Source organism: Notolabrus celidotus, chromosome 2, assembly GCF_009762535.1.
Source record: "Notolabrus celidotus isolate fNotCel1 chromosome 2, fNotCel1.pri, whole genome shotgun sequence".
Lineage (NCBI taxonomy): Eukaryota > Metazoa > Chordata > Actinopteri > Labriformes > Labridae > Notolabrus > Notolabrus celidotus.
The window spans coordinates 9,354,555-9,375,056 of record NC_048273.1 but is presented as its reverse complement, the minus strand read 5'-3'; the positions used below and the strand labels follow the sequence as shown (position 1 = coordinate 9,375,056).

Sequence of the window (20,502 nt, the reverse complement as noted above, 5' to 3'; positions counted from 1 at the left end):
TGGACCAGGATGGCAGTGGTGTGAAGGGTGAGAGAGGGGCAGAGAAGGTTGATGTTGCGGAGATGGAAGTATGCAGACCGGGTTATGTTATTGATGTGAGAGTTGAAAGAAAGTGAGCTGTCGAGGATGACACCCAGACTCTTTACCTGAGGGGAGGGGGACACTGTTGAACTGTCTATGGTGAGGGAGAAACTGTCGGCTTTGGAGTTAGTTCTAACTTAAGTTCTAACATCAATCTAAGGTGGTGAACATGGGGAACAATGAACCTGTTACACATCACCACAACAAAATCATCACTGTAAAGCTACCATGACTGAAGACTCTTTGTCATTGAACTGACAGTTACATTACACAATCTTTACACCTTCACAAGTCCAGACAGGAACACAAGACTACGTCCTTTAAATCTCTCTGAACAACTGAGTCCTGAGAGCCTGAACAGAAACCTCTGAAAGAGTCTTATGAGCTGATCGAGTTTCTAACGCTGTAAATGAACCGGCTTTCATAAAACCCCCGCAGCGTGAGCGGGTTCAGCTGCCGGACACAGGAGAGAGTGAAATCAAAGAGTCATTCTCCGGCTTTCAGCAGAGTGATAAAGAGCTGCAGGACGTTTGGGACCAGACAGCTCATCTGTTTTTTCTTTCTGTTTCTCTGCAGCTCAGCAGGAAAAGCCCTCCGGACATCGGCTGCACGGATCTGCTGGGTAACACTCCGCTGCACTCTGCGGCGTATCGAGGGCAGAAGCAGTGCGCCCTGAAGCTGCTGAAGAGCGGTGCCAACCCCAACATCAAAAACAAGAACGGTGAGCTGTCAGTCACAAAACACACACAATGATTTTCCACTGTGCATTCAGAGCCCGACGTGTGTGTCCTCTGAGCAGAAAGGATCTATTGTTGTCCCCAAAATTATTAAAATACTTCAATGAGCTGCGTTTGGAGGTTTAGGGCCACACACAGGGAAGAGGAGTTAGACATTAATGAAACAGAGACGGAGCCATTGTTGGGTTAGTGAAAGAAAATCTGAATAACAGATAAAAAAAAAAGAAAGAAAAAAAACGAATAATATGGAGGCCCAGTGAGGAAACTGTTTAGTGAATCTTTTTCTGAGCATGATTTCTCCTTCCCTCTTTTAAGACTAAAAAGTGACAAACAAGTTGTTTATTTGGGACTTTTGCCCGGTGTAAAGAGTTTTCTTCTACAAAGACTCAGATAAAATAAGTTTTGTTTTTATGAAAGAGTTTGCCAGGGTAACGTTCTTACCCGGACAAGAATGTAGATACTGTCAGTACCATTTGAGCATGTAGGGATTCTGCCCCAGAATCGGTTTTACAACAACAAACACCTGAAGAAGTACAGGCCACTGTTGCTGAAAAGTTTTTAAACATTTCTGACTCAGGGTGTCGTTGGCCTAGAGCTCTAAGCGCACCCCATGTACAAAGGCTATAGTCCTTTTTGCAACGTTACAACTACTAAAACTGTTCCTTCTGTTGTTGATTGACAGACATTTTTACACACTGCCTTCATAACTTTAACAGAACAACAAGTAACAGACTGATGAAGGAGCTCTAACTTTATAGAGGGTGTATCTGATGATGGTTGATTTTAGACTCTGAAGGATGAGATAATTAAGAACAGTTTGCCGCCCCCGGTAGGATCAAGAATTGTGCATCGCTTGCCTTGCTAGCCTCCCTATCTACTTCGTCTCAACTTTACAAAGCAGATTACTCTAATGGTATCCCAGAACAGACACGCCCATTACGTTCTGCAGCTCTGTGCAGTTTGCTCTTTTTTGTGTCTGACTGTAACAATGAGCTGTTAGCATCTCCATTCTGCTGCACAGAGCTGCAATTTGAAGGTTCATTTGCATAAAACGGGGCTAATTTTCCCTGAACAAATGCATAAAGGCTCATTTAAATATGTGTAAACTGCACCGGTGCATGGATGCCATGTGTTCTGCAGCACAGTTTGAAGTGTCTTTAAACCTTTTGCATTTGCTTTATCGCATTGGCACAGACTAAGTGGATGCAAAAGATGAACGATCCTTTGTGGATCAGACCTTGAGTTTCTTTGTGTTTCAAACTGATGTCAACGAAAACAGTTGCTGTAAATACCTTTACCTTTAGTCTCCCTGTGTTCTGTTGTTCTAAAAGCTCCTCTCATCCTGTGTCCACTCTCAGAGCAGACAGTGTTTGACCTGGCCAGCGATTCAGCAATGAAGCAGATCCTTGAAAGCACCGTTCATCGAGTGAGTGCTCCGCTGACGTTCCCCTTCCTGGAGTTACTATGATTTAATCTGTGATTCACTTTGAACCGCTGTCATGTTTTTCGTCTCTGCACCTCACAGGGCCTGACCCGGCACGTCAAGAAGTTTGAGGGACTCCTCTGGAAGGTAAAGTATGGCTCTTAGTACTGACCGTGGTAGCTGAGAAAAGTCTGTTTATTACGGACTGGCAGGTCTACCTCCCAGGTTATTGCAAACAAGAAAATCCAATTTCTGCTGCACGTTAAGCCTTAAACCGAAATCAAAACTCTTCAGGGTTTAAAAGGTGAAATAAATTGTTTTTTGTAGCTCCGAACGTTGTGTTGCATTTAAAACTCGGCCGCAGCTGATGAAACAATTCAAAGCTCAGTTTTCACGATGTGTTTTTGAATGAAGAAAGTTTCAGGTTTTCTTGATTCTTTTATTTTTGTGATTTTTCGATGACTCATCTTACAAACAGACTTTTAAAGATTTAGTCTCTGAGAACAGGCGCCTACTGCTGCTGCAGGAAAACAAATCTGAAGGCTTTGAGACTAACTGCTTGTCAGGCAACTACAACAGAGTGCTGAGAGACTCTCAGACGCTCCAAAGAGCTGTAGAGAAATGCATTCCCAGGGAGAATGGATTGTGTACACTAGATTTTCTAATCATTTGCCCCGGTATCTTCTCCATCTCAAGGTCTTATTAACAGAGCATATTGCAGTAATTATATTAAAGCCCAAACATGGACATAAAGTTCTGCAGCTCTGTCTGCTCTTGTTTTATGTCTGCTTGTGGAGATGAGCTGTCAGAATCTCCTCTCTCTGCTGACTAGAGCTCAAATCTGTCCGCACACTGAAGATCAGCGTCCACAGTTAATTATCCTCAGACTCTTTCCAAACAGAGCAGGTCTAGACCGTTCTCTATGTTCTATTATCAAAGACCAAACAGGATAAGATCCAGTCCCATCTTACAGACAGGACTCAGTCTGATCTCATCTTAATCCACCATGAGCAGAGCACTTTGCAGCATTTAGCAAGTTACAGTGGCAAGGACAAACTTCCTTTAACAGGCAGAAACCTCCAGCAGGACCAGACTCATGTTAGACACTCGTCTGCTGAGACTGTGTTGGAGAGAGGGATAGAGGGAGATAAAGGGAGAGAGAGAGAGAGATGATAGTGGTGAGACAGATATTAGTAGTTGTAGCAGCTGGAGTCTGGCACGTCCACAGCAGCAGAGATCCAGAGAAACCTACGAGACAAGGGAGCTCAGGGACTCCAGAAAGGTCTATGGTTAGTAACTTTAATGGGACAGGAAGGGTTTAAGTAAGTGACAGGCAGACAGAGGAGAGAGAGGGAAAGACAGGATCCCAGTGTGTCAGTCTAAGCCTATAGCCGCATAACTAAGAGCTGGTCCAAGCCTGATTCAGCTCTAACTATGAGCTTTATCAAAAAGGAAAGTTTGAAGCCTACTCTTAAAAGTGGAGAGGTTGTCTGCCTCCCGGACCCTGACTTGTAAATGATTCCAAAGGAGAGGGGCCTGATAACTGAAGGCTCTACCCCCCATACTACTTTTAGAGACTTTAGTATGATGATCAGGCCTGCATGTTGGAAGCGTAGTGTTCTAGAGGGGTAATAATTTGTGCATGTCTTTTGGTCTCAGTTGCACACATTAAGCATGCACAAAGTTAAACCAGCTTCAGTTTATTTTGAGTCACTTCCACACTGAATTTGTGTGAACCCAGAGCTGGATGTAGTCCCAGGTTCTGGACGGGTGTGAACGCTATTTAAGAATCAGAGACTGTGAATTCTGACAGCTTCAAAATAAAGTGACTGCAGCAATCAGAAGAATTAAAATGACCTTGAAAGAAATAACCTGCAGAGCTCATCTGTTAGAAACTGATCCAGACGAGCTCACTCATGCTCGTGTTGTTAGCTTTAGCTTGTGTTTTATGTGTTTCTGTATTTATGTTTCTGTCTCTCTGAAATAAAATAAAGACTACAGAAATCACTCAGAGTAATCCACTGATTCTTCTCTTTGTTGATCCCGCAGAGCTCCAGGTTTTTCGGCTGGCGCTCATACTGGGTGGTCCTCCAGGACGGGGTCTTATCCTGGTACTCCAAACAGTAGGTGCCGTCTCTCATCTTGGCTGTGAATCAGAAGTGAGCGTTTCTCTGTCTCAGATAAATGGAAGTGCTGCACACTTTGATTAGAAAGGTGCTGTGGGAGTGATGGATAAATAACGTAGGAGATAGAAGTGTCCTCGAAACCTCTCCATGTGTCACCAGAGAAAGAAAATAAGAGAAAAACATCACCTCTGTCTTTTTCTCTTACAAAGGTCAGACGCCGCTGCAAACATCAGAAGGCAGGGCTGTAAGTCCCTCACACACGCTCAGTGTCTGGTAAGTTAATATTTAAGCTGTGGTACATTTCTAACAGCTGTGTTGATGACTGCGTGGGTAAAACACAAGGGGGCATATCTAATGTTCTTATTTCCAGATCAGAGCCAGAGACGGCTGCTTCTTCACCCTCAAGTGTTTCGATGAAAGCGTGCATCACTTCAAAGTGTCGCCAAAAAACGACCCAGAGGCGGCGAGAAAAGTAGGTTTTATTCTGCCATGGTTGTTATCTTAAACACTTCTAATTTATTCTCCCTGTTTGAACATCATTGGCAGAAGAAGGCAGCCTCTAAAGCTCAGAGCAGGGTTTATTTGTTTTTTTTACATATTTTAAGTCACTTTCAAGTCCATCCGGTAAAGCTGTCGTGAATTGTACTGTCTTTTTTTTCAATCCAAAGAAAATTTAATATTAGCAGCAGCCTCGTGATTGGTGAGGTTCTAAATGTAAGGGATAAACCAGAAATAAAAACAGGGGACGTAAATGTTCCGGATAGAGATGTGGTCGTGAGACTGGATTGGACGAAATACTCTAGACAAGAGAAGAGCCTGTCCTCTTTTATGTCTTGAGATGTGGACCCATCCTGGTTAGAATTGGAACCTTACTTTCCTTCTAAAGAACCAACAAATGACTTTGACTTGCCCTTTAAGGAGACAGTTTCAACATGGACTTGGCCCAGAAGACTCGAGACTTGGATTTGAGTTGGACTAAAAGACTTGAGACTTGAATCAAACCTCGGTATGATAGTTGAATTTTGACTTGGCTCAGGCTCAGTCCTTGAGACTTGGACTTGACCCATAAGACTTGAAGCTTGTTTGGATCTTGCCCCAAATAGTCCAAATGAGTTAAGACATGACTCTGAATTTACCCTAAATATTTAGAACCAGACTACGACTTGTCTTCTTTTAAGATTTCAGAAATGACTGGGTCACTTACCTTTTAGACTCAGGACTTGAAGAGATCCAGTCTTCATTTGAACAAGACCGAAAACACTTGAGACTTGGATTAGAGTTGGACTAAAAGACTTGAGACTTGACTCAAACCATCACTATGATAGTTGAATTTTGACTTGGTTCAGACTTAGGCCTTGAGACTTAACTTGTACTTCACCCAAAAGAAAGTTGAAAGTTGTTGCATCAGACCCAAAAGACTTGACACTTGACTTGAAAATAGTCCAAATGAGTTGAGACTGAACTCTCTTTAGCTCTTCAATAGTTGAGATATGACTCTGAGATGACTTGTCTTCTTTTAGATTTAAGATACGACTCAAACTTCCTCTTTAGACTTGGGACTTGACTAGATCTTGCCTTCTTAAGAATCAGTGTATGGTTGTCTCTTGGACATGGCCCATAGTACTTGAGACTTGGATTTGAGTAGGACTAAAAGACTTGAGACTTGACTCAAACCAGCAAAAACTAACGTCTCAAAACTTGGTTTAGACATAGTCCATGAGACTTGACTTGAAAATAGTCCAAATGAGTCGAGACTGTTCTCTCTCTAGCTCTTTAAAAGTTGTGATATGACTCGGAGTTAACCTAAAGTATTTAGAACCAGACTACAACTTGTCTTCTTTTAAGATCTGAAATACGACTCGGACACTTCCTCTTTAGACTCTTTGGACTTGAAGAGATCTTGAGTTCTAAAGAATCAGTGTATGGTTGTCGCTTTTAAAAGAACAGAGTCTTCACTTGTACTTGGCCCAGAACACTTGAGACTTGGATTTGAGTTGGACTAAAAGACTTGGCTCGATCCAACACAATGATAGTTGAGATTTGACTTGAACTAAAAACTAGCCTCTCAAAACTTTGCTTGGACTTAATCCTTGAGACTTGACCCAAAAGACTTGACACTTGACTTGAAAATAGTCCAAATGAGTCGAGACTGTTCTCTCTCTAGCTCTTTAATAGTTGAGATATGACTCTGAGTTGGTCCTAAATATTTAGAACCAGACTACGATTCTTCTTTTAAGAGACGGCTTGGACACTTCCTCTTTAGACCCTGGACTTGATGAGATCTTGCCTTCTTAAGAATAAATGAATGACTGTCTTTTTAAGAACAGACTCTTCTCTTGGACTTGGATCACTCGAGACTTGGACTTTGAGTTGGACTAAAAGACTTGAGACTTGAGACCTTACTTTAGCGTGCGAGTTGAGATTTGTCTGGCTTGAGACGAAACTTAGACTTTGTCTCAAAGATTTTAAAGTTCCCTTCAAGTTCACTAAATATTCTTGTGACTTGACTGGGACTGGTCCTCTCTAAAGACTTGAAATGTGACTCGGACCCTGCCTCTCTAGACTCGGAGCTTGACTTAATGTTCCCTTTTGAAGAGTAAGTATATGTTGTGTGACTTTAGATCTAAGAGCAGAGTCCTCATTAGGACTTGGACGAAACGACTCAAGGCTTAACTCAGACTTTCACAAGTTAAAATTTGACCGGACAAACATCAAACATTTAAAATCTGACTCAGACTGAGCACCTGAGATCTGAGATCTGAGTTAAACGTGAAACCAGACTTGACAGAGACTTGGCCCATCAGTGAACATTTGTACGTTCTGCTTTTATAGATGGGTAAACCTTAATATCTCAAATCCCAAATAGAACTTCAGCAGTTAGTCTCTGCAAAATGACTTCATCATATATCTGATCATCAACACGAGCTAAAGGACGACCTGTTGTTGTGTTCCAGGGCTGGATTGACGCTCTGGACGAGCATGCGGCTTACAGCACTCACTACTGCTCCCAGGAGCAGGGCAGCGAGGAAGACGAGGAGGAAGGGATGTCCCTTGGGGAGCTCACAGAATCACTGCAGGTGACTGTAAATATAGACGCTGATGATTAGCCTGTTAGCATGTTAGCATGATGAACTGTCATTTAACTTGAGGAGCTCACCTCTCTGTCTTCAGGCAGCAGAGACCAGCCAGAGGAAGCTGGAGGAGGAGGTGGCTGCTTTCGTGTCCCTGCTGAAAAATGAAGATCTGGATGAAAGTACGTCCTCCGGTGGATTCATCTTGTCCTGACTCAAAATGACTCGAGACTTCTAAGACTTAATTCATCTTGTTTGACAAAGTCTCTGTGAACATTGTGTGTCAAACTGTGCTGTGCTTGTCCCTCCAGGGTTCCCGTCCCCCATCCTGCAGAAAGTGCAGCAGATCTGTGAGCTGTCCAATGAGACAAGTTCGAGTCTGAGCGTCTGTCTGAGTCTGTTCTCCAGACAGGAGGGGGTGAGTCCAGAGTCTGAACTCCTGTTAGCAGCGATCATCAGCTCCACGACATCAGGACGCTGGTTATTAAATTATATAAGATTAAAGGTTTATATGGAAATATTCATCTATGAAACTTCTTCTGTTAGCACGTTGAAAACAGAAGATTACCACAAATATCTCAACGCTCTGATTAGAGAGATTCTGGATGTTTTATAACCTCAATACCGTTTAAATTAAGGATGAATAATCCCTAAATATACTACATTACGTAAGCTTAAGTGCAAAATCCTATTAGAATGATTGTAAACAAAAAAAACTAAAGCACAATGAAGACAATTTACATAACTGTTAAACTGTACTGATCTTAGAGATTTGAAACCCCTTAACAAATTAAGCAAAAACTCAAAACCAGTGAAAAGAATCTAGTGTTCGCTTAAATCTGCTCATTGTACGGCATCTGGACTTTTTATGATACATTTGTTTGTGCTGATTTTCAAAATGTTATGAAAACTAATAATTATAGTCTCATGTTGTGTTCACACGTGCACTGAACTCCTGAAGATCTTCACAGATTTTTGGGGATGAGATACATCTGTACGACTTTACTGAAACGTTTTCCTGCCAGTTCCGAGGTAAAGTTCCCACAAAAAAAGTCAGGGGGACCAAAGCGAGAATGCAGCAGGTTAAAGTCAGAAAAATTCAATGTAAGCGAGTCTGATGGGTGATAGCGTTTACATAATGTGACCTGCGTGCGACTGGTGCGGTCTTTTTGGATGTAGCTTGAAATAATAAAAAAAAACAATGTCAGACTCTGCTTCACCCGTCATTGTGGATATGTTGAAAACGTTACACGTTTTTACGTCATGTCCTGCTTCCTAAGACCCCTCCTCCAATCCAACAGGTAAAACCTTAAGCTGAAAGAGACATGTGTGAATGACAACTTCAGAAAATTTCAGGGGAAGCATTTTTATCTGGAAGTTTTCAGGAGTGCATGTATGAGAAAGTCTTTACATCACCTTTTAGCTTAGGTTATTCAGCAGAAACTGCAAGAAATCGCAACACAGTGGGAAAAAATATCAATTAATGAACTATATTTTGAAATATGCTTTTTAAAAACAGAGTTCAAGAACATTCTTTAATGTTTAAAAAACATTTCGTTCCCGTTTCTACATCTTAAATTGATTCATGCTGATTTGCCGATTCTATGAAAATGAATCTTAGACTTACAATACCCTTTAGCTTAGGTTGTGCTGCATGGATATAAGGCCTTTAACATAAAAAATAACCCAAAATAACCAACATAAGCACCTAGCTTGTGAAACTAACACCCCTGAAATCTGACTGAAAACATGAAAATACTTCAAATATTCAGAGTTTGGAAATATTCTGCTGCATTTCTACCTTCATGTGTCTTTTATTTTACTTTGCAAAATTCAAAATTTACTTTTTAAATGTGTAAATTTTTGTATTTTTGACACAGTTTAACATTTTTCAGAAACACAATTACACTTTAATAACTTACATAACCTTTAATTTCAGGTTTTGGTGAATTAAGGGGTTTAAAGCAGTCAAGCAAATACTCAGAGAAATGTCCCTACAGCAAGAAAAACACCGAAGTAGTCACCGTCTAATATCTTCTGAGGGTTCGGAGGAAACATTTCCCTTTGACCCTTTTAAAATGCAGATTATGTAACTACATTATAATCAGCAGGATGTGTTCTCTCCGTGACTCTCGAACATGAGGAGATGTGTTTTAAAGAATAATATAAAAACAAACTGTGCTCCCGAGAGAGCTGTGGCACATTCACACCTCGGTTTGAAGCAGCTCGGTGGCGTGTGGTGATTATAAGCTGTCAGACTGGTTTTCTTTGTGCCTGATTCAATACATCTGATTATAATGGAAGGATCCCGGCAATAGATGACATCCCTGCAGGACAGAAAATAGACAGCACCGCTCAGAGCTCTCATCGTGTACCAACTTCGTCCATCAAATCTGTCATAATGTAGAGCTTCATTTGTATAACCCCTGACTGAGCATAGTGTTTATCTGGTGATTCATGCAATAACATCCATTTCCAGGTTTTAGTGCAGCCGGCTTTTCCCTCCTGAGAGTAACAGTGTGAACAGTAAAGCTGGAATTCTTTCAGGCACAAAGGACTGAAAATGCATTAGGTAAACTGAACATGTTGGCCGAACAGCACCCGAATGTTTCAGACAAAGCTCCAAAAAATGTTACTTCTGTGGAATATCATAAAAAAAATGATATGTCTTTTAGTTTTATATCCAGAACTCAAAATACCCATGAAAAAGGTAAGATAGTTTACAACTCAGCAAAACTCATAAAACAAGAGGCTCCAGCTGCTTCAAGGTCGTTTCTCTTTGCAGATTATGAATATAAATAAAGAATCTGTACTCAGGGGTCTGGACTGAGCAGTATGGAGAGCAAAAGCAGGAGGGACACAATCCAGCGTAATGACGGCTCCCATGGTTGTTAATCTGAGGAGGATTTATTTCTCTCTATAAACAGATATCTGCATGAAGAGCAGCTAACAATCTGTTCTAGATCAAATATTTACACTGAGACACAAATCTGCTTGATGCTGTGTCACTAAAGACAATCAGCTTTTAGATTTCCTGATTTCCTTGAACGCATCACAAATGATGGATCCCACCATCAGGGTGGGCAGCAGGTGTTCTAGAATTCTGAGATCAAAGACAGAATTCTAGAACAGTTCTGTCTTTGATCTTGGAATTCTGAGAAAAATTGAACATTCCGTGAATTGGTTGGCATTGCTATAAAGTCAGAGGTCAGGTTCAGCCTTCCACCGTTCTTATAAATGTGTGTTACTACATCTAGTTTATTTCCAATGGTTAACCATCTGGACAAAAGTGATGTGAATGATGGATGATTCGTGGACAGTCTCTCCTTATTTAACTCCTTGTGTACCGATGTCTTCTTGCTGTTATTAACGAGAGAGAACCTCTGAAAGCTAGTTCCTCCTGTTAGCTATGAGACCTCTCCTGTTTAGGGTAATATATTCTTTAAAGTGTCTGGCATACAAATATATCTTGAGCCTTAACCACTCTCACTCGGTGCTGATGGGTGGATTCTACAGCCTCCTGAGTCATCCAGCTGCAAGGTGGTCATTTTAATCTACATGCTAAACAACAACCTGCACACAGTCAGAATCTGCATAGCCTGAATTATTCTGATTTGTAGCTCTAACCTGGCAGTCACTGTGTAGAGAGGATGTGTTTTCCTCTCTACCCACTCCCGCTCACAAACAGGGTATTTGAATTTCCTGATAGTCTTTAGCGGCTATGTGTGCCCAGAGGCTGCCAGAAACCATTCAAGTGTCCTCAGATTAACAGCCAGTCTGGTGCTTTCAGGGTCTTCTCCTGTGCCAGGTCCCCGTCACTCAGCTGTGCAGCCTTTTGAGCCGTGTGCACGATAAAAAGGCTCACAGGATCTCTGAGCTCTGTCCATGAATAGGCCTGCTTTCTGGAACTCCGACGCATACTGTATATCTCAGTGTGCACACGCAGGGTGCACAAAGCAGGACGTGTTGGTTTATTCTCCCTCTGAAGAAAAGATAGGGACTCACTTTAGAAGCGCCTGTCAGGGGGTCAAGCAGCAGGAAACTCCTCTTTAAAGTTCAGTGTGTTGCAGCAGAGTCAGGTGAGCTGTAGGGTGCTATTATGTAGCACTTATACCACTTCACCTGTCTGCTCTGATACGGGTAACCATGGAAGGAAATATGGTTTGAGGGCAGCTGCAGTCGAGACTCATCCGCTGAACAGTAGAGCGAGTTTCTGAGCAGGATTAGTTTTACTGATACAGCAAACAAAAGACTAAAAAAAGAAGTGGGCAGGGTTCAGCTAATTCTCTTAGAAGGCAAAATAAACTTTACCTGCCATGCAATGTCCGTAATCCTGAACTATTTTGGAAACCAGAATAAGATTTACTGTGTCCCAATATATCCCAGTTTTCCCCTCTCACTCTGCCTGCTCTGATCGACTGCTGTGCGCTGCATGCGGAGGAGTTTTTGACTACATATAAAGAGGGACGACGTGCCTCCATCTCTTCTGAATGTGACGCAAAATGATGCCAAAATCATATTGAGCTGGTTACTTATTTTAGAGACACGCAGGAGGCTTCTCTCACATCTGTGCCCACTATCTGTCATTATTTCCCCACTCTCAAGACCAGCCTGAAGGCTGATTTATACTTCTGCGTTGAATCAACGGCGTACCCTACGCCGGGGGTCCGCGTAGCTCCCGTACCTACGCCGAGGCCTAAGCACGTAGCTGACGTGCACCTCCTCCAAAATGTAACTCCCCGTAGAGCAGACGCGGACCGCAAGCCCTTTGATTGGTCCGCTCGGGGGATCGTAGCGGGACCTGAAGCAGGCGACCGGCAATCAGAGAGACCGCACTGCCCTCAAGCGTTTCGGCGGAGAATTGCTGCGCGACACGGACACATCAACGCACAAGTATGTTGGGCTCATGTCCGGGTCAGCCCCTGCTGCGTAGGGGAGACGCAGAAGTATAAATCAGCCTTAAGACCACACTAAGATTTTTACCACAGTGTCAACAGGCAGAGTGGGAATAAGACAGACTACTTTCTGTGGAGTGATCTGATGTGACGCGATCAGGTCGTCCCTGGTGATGCTTTTTCTGTTTAAAATGAATCAGTGTTCTATTTGGCTTTGACCAACTGGCAGCATTCCATTCTATTCTACCTTGATGTGTTCCATCCAAGCGGAAACCTTCGGTCTAAAATTCTGTCCAATGCGGAAGTGTTAAAAAGGCTGGCTGGCTCTGGAAGTACCGGAAGTCACATACACATGAATGGGAAAAAGACGATCTTTACAGCAGAAATAAACATGTTTACAGCCTGGTACAAAAGACGAGTGTAGTCTGGATAGCTCCTTTCTTGATGTCCTCTCACTGTGAGGGGGGTGAATTTTTTTCTAACACGGCAATTTCGAAGATATTGAGATTACTAGTCTTCCAATGAGAGGCACAGCTGCCTGCTGGAACACTGCAGCTGTTGGCTAGGAGGCTCAAATTCCGCCTCTTTACGTCACACTGGCTCGACAGAAGCAATTTGGCTCCCACCGACGATTGGTCTCAAAACAGCTCTTCAGAAACAGATGGGTGACGTCACGGATACTACGTCCATATTTTATACAGTCTATGGTTCCATCCCGTTCCGTTCCATTCTATTCTCCTCTCTGGGGATTGATTCGATGTGACGTGTGATCAGGTGGTCCCAGGTGTAGCTTTTGCCGTTTAGAATTAATCACCTATGTTAAGGGGTTTTGACCATATCCTGTATAAACAATGGACGTAGTATCCGTGGCGACACCCATGTGTTTCTGAAGCGCAGTTTTGAGGCTGGAAACATGTTGGAAATGCTGAACACAACTTAACTGCTGTCGGGCGAGTGTGACGTAAAGAGGCAGGCCTTTAGCCTCCTAGCCAACAGCTACAGTGTTCCCGTCTGTCAATCAAGTCAGCTGGGCCTCTCGTAATGGAAAAAATTACTAATGGTAATCTTAATATCTTCGAAATTGCCGCGTTATGAAAAAATTCACCCCCCGTCCAGTGTGTGCCGATCGAGAAATGAGCTATCCAGACTACACTCGTCTTTTGTCCCAGGCTGTAAACATGTTTATTTCTTCTGTAAAGATCGGCTTTTTTGAATTTGTGTATGTGGTTTTCCGGTACTTCCGGAGCCAGCCTCAAGCGGATCCTCGATGGACTGCAGTTTTTAACACTTCCACATTGGCTTCAATTCTTGTGGCTGGAGGTTGCTGCTTAGTTTTGACCAATCAGGATCAAGTATTTAACACAGTCAGGTTATAATCTACTCACTATACAGTATCCCCTACTTGAAGAATAGAACATTTGAACCATATTTGTACTGCAGACCATCAAAGATGACAAATCCTTAGTCTACTTTCTCTGACTGATATAAAGTGCTGCCGTTATGATGGGATATGAGTCATTTTGAATTAAAGTGTAGCTGAAAAGGTGAACCTCTTTGTATCATCTTCACTAACATCCTTTAAACGATGGGAGGTTTATATTCGTGCCCGATATTTGATCCCATCTCCTTCATGGGAGTCCTGTTCTTCTGCAGGCTATTTGAGACGTGGAGGCAGCTGCTGTCCATTACAGATAAACACAGATCGTCCCTCCCGTGTGTGTGTGTGTGTGTGTGTGTGTGTGTGTGTGTGTGTGTGTGTGTGTGTGTGTGTGTGTTGATGGGAGGGTCAGTGAGTCAGCTGGGATCTTTATTCACAGCTGGTTTTGTGAGGAGAGTCTGAACACAATGTCTCCATGAACCCTCATATTGGTGTTTAAACGTCGATGTTGTGATTCATGTTGGTGTGTTGTGTCTGTGAGTGATAAGTATCTTCTCTTTGCGTGTGTGTGTGTGTGTGTGTGTGTGTTTATGGAGCTCAGGTGCGCACTGTGAAATTGGAGCAGGAGGTGGAGAAGAATAAGATCCTCTCTGAGGCGCTGCAGACTCTCGCCACCGAGCACCACGAGCTCGAACAATCCGTCGTCAAGGGATCCTCGCCTCAGAGCGCGCTCAGTGAGGATGAGTTCCACGATGCTGTTTCAGGTGAGTGGACGAGTCGTCGGACACGTCGAGGAGCTGCTGCTGCAGGTGATCCTGTGACCTGCTCACACCTGCTGCTCTGTCATTCGTTCACCTTTAGGACGCTGGAATACTTTTCCCCTCCGCTGAAAGTCTGTGGTTTGTTTCCTGCTCCTCAGAGTGATGTAAGAGAAACCGCTGCCTGGCTGTGTGAAGGCTTTTATTTTCACATTGTGTGTTTCTGCTGTGAATACCTGCATGATGGAAACTTATTCAAACAAAGAGACATTTCAGAAATCCAACTTTATTTCTTAACTATGAAAGTGTTACCAGAAACAACAAAATAATTTTGTGTAAAGTTGCAAATATCTTCATAACACCTTTAAAATTTCTCACATTTGGTTGGAAAATGAATACAAAAAAACGATTGAAATTAGATACATGCATGGCAGTGACTGCGTTTGCATGGTTGTTCATTTTGTTTTCATGGAGAATATGTTTCAGTTTGTTTTTTATATTAATACACCATTGCACAGCTGAACTGTGATCATTATATATGGTCCGGACACGTTACATGGACGTGAAGTTGGGGTCAGATTGGAGAATGCACAGCAGAGGTAAATAATAGGGCGTCTCATGCTCAAACTTGAGGGCTCACCACGACTAAGCCCTTTGAGTTATTTGCACGAGCTGAATAACATTTGATCATCAAGGTCTCATCCAGAAGTATACCAAATTTGAAGGGGATTGGATGAACGCCGTGGGAGGAGTTCGTCCTAGAGGGACCCCTGGAATCAGTCCCAAAAAAAACCCTCACATTTTTGAAAATTGTTCTAAATGGTGGATCTCCTGTTGGAGTAATGGTGTAGCTCTAATAGGCTGATTTCTAGATATTGTCAGGCCACATATACCTACCAATTTCATACATGTAGGAAAATAATCTGTTTGAGGACCTCTTTTTGAAAATTTAAGGAACCACCATGGAGCCATTTGGCCACACCCACATGTGCTCTCCATATCAAAAGTAAACGTTCACCTGGCCTGATGTGTGTGAAAACTTTCCTGAGTTTTTGTGCATGTTCAAGCTACATAAAGCGATTGACTGTAGATACCAAAGACACAAAAATGGACCCATATCATTTGGGTCCTTGCACCACGTTCAGCGCTCTGGTCCTGACTAACCTACATTTTGAATTTTTGTTATTTCCATGTGTGAAATGTTGACTAACTTTCAGGGAACCTAGAAACAGGCAAAGAGATGGAGCGGGGGTGAGCTACAAAGAGCAAACCCGTCAACACAGCTACACCCCTGATTAGGCTGAACTCTCTGAAACTTTCAGCCTCAATACTTTCAAAACAAATAAGTTATAAACAACAACAACAATATTTGAACCAGACTGTAAAAGTGTATTTCTGCTGTAAAGATCATCTACTTGATATGGGTGTTGATGAGGATTCCTCAGCTTTTCGGACAGCCTCAAGTGGACACTCGAGGAACTGCAGTTTTTGTCACTTTAACATTGGTTTCATTTTTAACACAGGATTTTGGCACTTTGTTTCCTGCACTTTTTAAGTACAAGTGTGATGATGAGTATGTCTTTGGTTAGACAGAAAAGCTAAATGCTGACTCAGCTCTTCCATGAACACCTAAGACCACTTTAGCTCCTCTGTAGTCCCCTGTGTGGTAGAACGAGTTGCGCAGCCAAACCTGATCAAACAGTCCCTCTCTACTTCTGAGAAACTTTACACCCAGCAAGATGATGTTTGTGACAGTGGTATTGATGATGATGATATTGAGGTTTCATGATACTGCGAATATTTCATTTCATTTTTCTCAGCCGTATCACAGATACTTATAAAATATTCAAGTAACCAGGAATATTATGTGATCATAAACTTTTTCATCTGTTTTAAAGATTAAATAATAAAACTGATGACCCTTTGTTTTTCTCACTTGCCTCTCAGGGCCTCTGTAGATTTTAGAGCTCAACTGATGCTGGATTATTGATTCTGACTTCAGATTTAATAACTCAAGATTAACTTTCTATGATTCATTACATTTTTAGTTTGTGTTCACAGCGATAAAGACACTTCTCATTGGGAAACAAACAGGATAACCAGGATGGTGTCACAGCATTATTTTTGATAATTATTTTTGCATCTCTGCTCAAAGTTTTATAGTTTTTATCAGTCATCACACAAGGCCGTCAGAACTGAAAATCTGGGTTTAACTGTGTTCGTGCATGGAATAAGATATGTTGATTTAATTCCAGTTAAAGGTTCATTTTTCCTGAGTCTGAAGCTGCAGCTGAACTTCTTTTTGTGTCTCTCTCTGATGTATTTTTCGAGCTCACTCTGAGATCCTCTCCGTGTCTCCTCCTCCCTCAGATTCGGGCTCGGAGGTCTCCCTGAGCGGCTTTGAGACGGTGGCCAGTCATTCCTGTGAGGAGGACGAGGAGGAGGACAAAGGCTCCGTCATGTTAAGCAGACCTGGCAGCGTTATGCAGGAGGATCACCTTGGCAACAAGGACGAAGCACAACCCAATGGGATCGCAAAGCATAGGTCAGCCGTACTGAAAACCATCACACAGTTCCCCAAATACACGTCTGACCCCTCCTGTGTTTTCATCACACACCTCCACACCTCTGATCCTCCTCCCTCACTTCTCCTGAATGTTTTTTTTATTTCTGTCGGCCATCTTTGTTTGTCGGCTCCACATCCTCCCTCAGGTCTTTCCACTTCATGGTGTGAATAATTTAGTGTCAGGTCCGGCCCGCTGAAGGAGGAAGAGAAAGAGTTGTGTTGAAAGAATGGAGCTGTGTGTGTTGGAGCTGTTAAATATTGATAAGGTCACAGTGCGATGCAATCATCCATCTGCAGCTCTGGCTAATCCATAGCAGCTGATTCAGAGGACAGAGGATGGATTTTATTATTATATTTTGCCACAACATGATCCCCTGTGTTGTTTCTCTCATGTCTCCTTAAATAAACTCTTATGATTTTATTCTTCTTTTAAACTCCCTCCTGTTAAACTTTGGAGCTAGTTTGCCATATGTTCGTGATGTTCATGAGATAAAAGTGCAGCTGATGATTTAAAGTGTTCGTCGTCCGTCTCTCTCGTCTTTATCCCGACGTGTCACTTAATCCGCCTCAGGCTTGTGTTGACTGTATTCACCTGAATAAGGCATGACACCTACAGCGATTATATGTCCCGTGCATTTACCTTAATGAGACGTATTTTTAGAGTAGAAAGTCAGCTCCTCGTTTTAACCCTTTAGACGTCCTCTGACTGTCTTCATGTGTTTGTTACTTTAGGTCCAGTTTACCTGCGCCCATGTTCTCCAGGAATGACTTCAGTATCTGGAGCATCCTGAGGAACTGCATAGGAATGGTGAGAATACGTTCAGCTGTGTTGATGGGATGAAATGTCAGAAATCTTAAATACTTTAAATATCCAGTGTTTTTGTGATCTGTTAATTACTTTCACATTATAGCAGTTATAACATATTGACTGTATTACTGCCTTAGTGGCTCCTGATATTAAATATATATTTAAGATTCATATTAGTGTTGAGTAAAATGTCTTTCTTTCTCATATTTTTTCCTTTTTTTCTTTTTCTCTGGTTTGTTAATTGTGTATTATGCACAATATGAAACATGCAACCAACCACCTCACAAATTACCAACCGGATTATAACTAACTATCTAGTAAAAAAACTATATAAAAAACTAACATCTATCTTAATTAATTAGTAACTTACAAACATACAAACAAATGCACAAAAGAAAAAACAAACAAGAAATACTTACTATTTACCTAACTTATTTACTTTCTAAGTGACTAACCTACTGCCTCACTTACTATCAGGAACACAAAAACTAGCTAACTGACTAACTTACTTGCTCACCTACTAACAACCTGACGTAGAGTATTTTCAATCTAACTAATTAATGTACTAACTAGCTGGTTAACACACTTTTTGACCTAAAATAAGTTAGCTAGCTATGACTTAACTAACAAACTAACCTCCTTACGTACGTATATATTAACCAACTAACTAACTGACTAAAATAACTTAACTTAAATCTAACAGGAAATGTAGTTGACAAACTAACAAACTAATTTACAAATTAAAACATTTGAAATAACTAACTTTAATACTAGCTGACTAATTATCTGACTTACTGCATATTATCAAACTACTAGCATCTTAGTTATTATCTAACACACTTTAACTAACTCACTAACTAACCTTTAAGATACATTATATACGCTCTTACATACATACTGTTCAACTGAACTAACTAACAAACGTACTAACAAACTTACTAACTAGCTATTTATAACTAACTAACCAAATAGATTCCAAATTTACTCACTTACGTACTCATCTTTTAAGTGACCTCCTAACTGACTAACTAACTTAAACTAACTTAAACTAACTTACTTACTTACTCACTAACTTAAACTAACTAGATTACAAACAAACCAAATAACCAGATGTTTGACTAAAGAGTTAATGGTGTTTATTAGCTTCAACCATGTTGTAATAAGTGCAAATGCTAACATGCTAACATTCTGAAGGGCATAACATAAATTGGTTACAATGCGTATTTTTAGGTCTGCAGCTCAGAATATTTTGGTGTTATTTCATATAATTTAATTGTCTACAATAGTAAAAATGTCTTGGTACAATTTTCAAGAGCAAAAAGTGACATCAAAACTAAAAACTCTTATTTCCATGTATCCATTTCTATTTCTGTTTCAATTTCATTTAGACTATGTTTTATGTTTTTTACATCAGAGAATGACACATTAGTTTTTATGCTACATTTATATTTACGCGGTTAGAAGACCCTTGAGGAGCGTGGACTTAGCCTAATGGTTAAGTTGTGCGCCCATGTAGCAGGCGGCCTGGGCTCGAAGCCAGCCAGCAGCCTCTTTCCTGCATGTCATTCCCCCACTCATTCTCCCAGTTTCCTACACTATCCACTGTTCTCTCCTCCATAAATAAAGGTGTAAAAGCCCAAAAATATAACTTTTAAAAGATGCTTGATTTCTACAAAAAGAACAGCTGAAGTACGCTAACCTGTCAGATTTAGTGTGTGGGCCTTTGGAAACACTCACTCTGAGTGTTGCTGTTTTTAAAGGACTGCTGCTGAATGTTAGGAGACGTCTCTCTAATGTCCTTCATTTCCTCCTCTTTCTTTCACAGGAGCTCTCAAAAATCACAATGCCAGTGATTTTCAACGAGCCACTCAGCTTCCTGCAGCGTCTAACCGAGTACATGGAGCACACCTACCTCATCCACCAGGCCAACACTTCCTCCGACTCTGTGGAGAGGATGAAGGTAGAGACGCGTACTGTACCTTTAAGTATCAATATGTTAAATCTGCCCTCTCTGTGGAGCTAAGTGTGTCTGTCTGCAGTGTGTGGCTGCGTTTGCTGTGTCTGCTGTGGCGTCTCAGTGGGAGCGGACCGGGAAACCCTTCAACCCCCTGCTGGGAGAAACCTACGAACTGGTCAGGTTAGTCACCTCTAAACAAAACGACACCAAACAACACATCACATGAGAGATTTAATTTCTAAGAATATGTTAAACAGTTGATCTAACTCATAACTTTGTGATGTTCGCTTTGTGTCTCAGAGAGGATCTGGGCTTCAGGCTGATCTCGGAGCAGGTGAGTCACCATCCTCCAGTCAGCGCCTTCCACGCAGAGGGTCTGAAGCAGGACTTTGTGTTTCATGGATCCATCTACCCCAAACTCAAGTTCTGGGGCAAGAGTGTGGAAGCAGAGCCGAAAGGAACAATCACGCTGGAGCTACCCAAGTAAGAGCGTCTGATTGAGTGTAATGTGTGTTTAGTTTATTTGTTGTAGTTTTTTTTTTGAAAAATTCCATGAATAGAGTCGGGAACATTGGAAGATAAGGAGTGTGGTTAACATGCAGCAAGGGCCGGGGTTGGAGTCCAGTTTGGAGCTGCTGTGGTTCTACCATCAAATATAAGAAACATTACAGTAAAACAAAAAATCTGCAGCCTGTAGGTGAA

At 41.7% G+C, this 20,502-nt stretch overlaps 1 protein-coding gene across 2 annotated transcripts in view; it reads left to right on the top strand.

The window, feature by feature from the left end:
• Window positions 1–20,502, top strand: part of osbpl1a (oxysterol binding protein-like 1A) — a 35,657-nt gene that overhangs the window by 7,712 nt on the left and 7,443 nt on the right. For both annotated transcript variants that reach the window (XM_034676127.1, XM_034676122.1), the window contains 15 exons: window positions 658–802; window positions 2,177–2,244; window positions 2,344–2,388; window positions 4,291–4,364; window positions 4,577–4,640; window positions 4,738–4,839; window positions 7,322–7,444; window positions 7,539–7,620; window positions 7,750–7,856; window positions 14,313–14,475; window positions 16,840–17,014; window positions 17,768–17,843; window positions 19,669–19,803; window positions 19,883–19,980; window positions 20,101–20,283. In XM_034676127.1, the coding sequence (XP_034532018.1) occupies window positions 658–802; window positions 2,177–2,244; window positions 2,344–2,388; window positions 4,291–4,364; window positions 4,577–4,640; window positions 4,738–4,839; window positions 7,322–7,444; window positions 7,539–7,620; window positions 7,750–7,856; window positions 14,313–14,475; window positions 16,840–17,014; window positions 17,768–17,843; window positions 19,669–19,803; window positions 19,883–19,980; window positions 20,101–20,283 (1,640 nt within the window). The remainder of the gene's footprint in view (window positions 1–657; window positions 803–2,176; window positions 2,245–2,343; window positions 2,389–4,290; window positions 4,365–4,576; window positions 4,641–4,737; window positions 4,840–7,321; window positions 7,445–7,538; window positions 7,621–7,749; window positions 7,857–14,312; window positions 14,476–16,839; window positions 17,015–17,767; window positions 17,844–19,668; window positions 19,804–19,882; window positions 19,981–20,100; window positions 20,284–20,502) is intronic.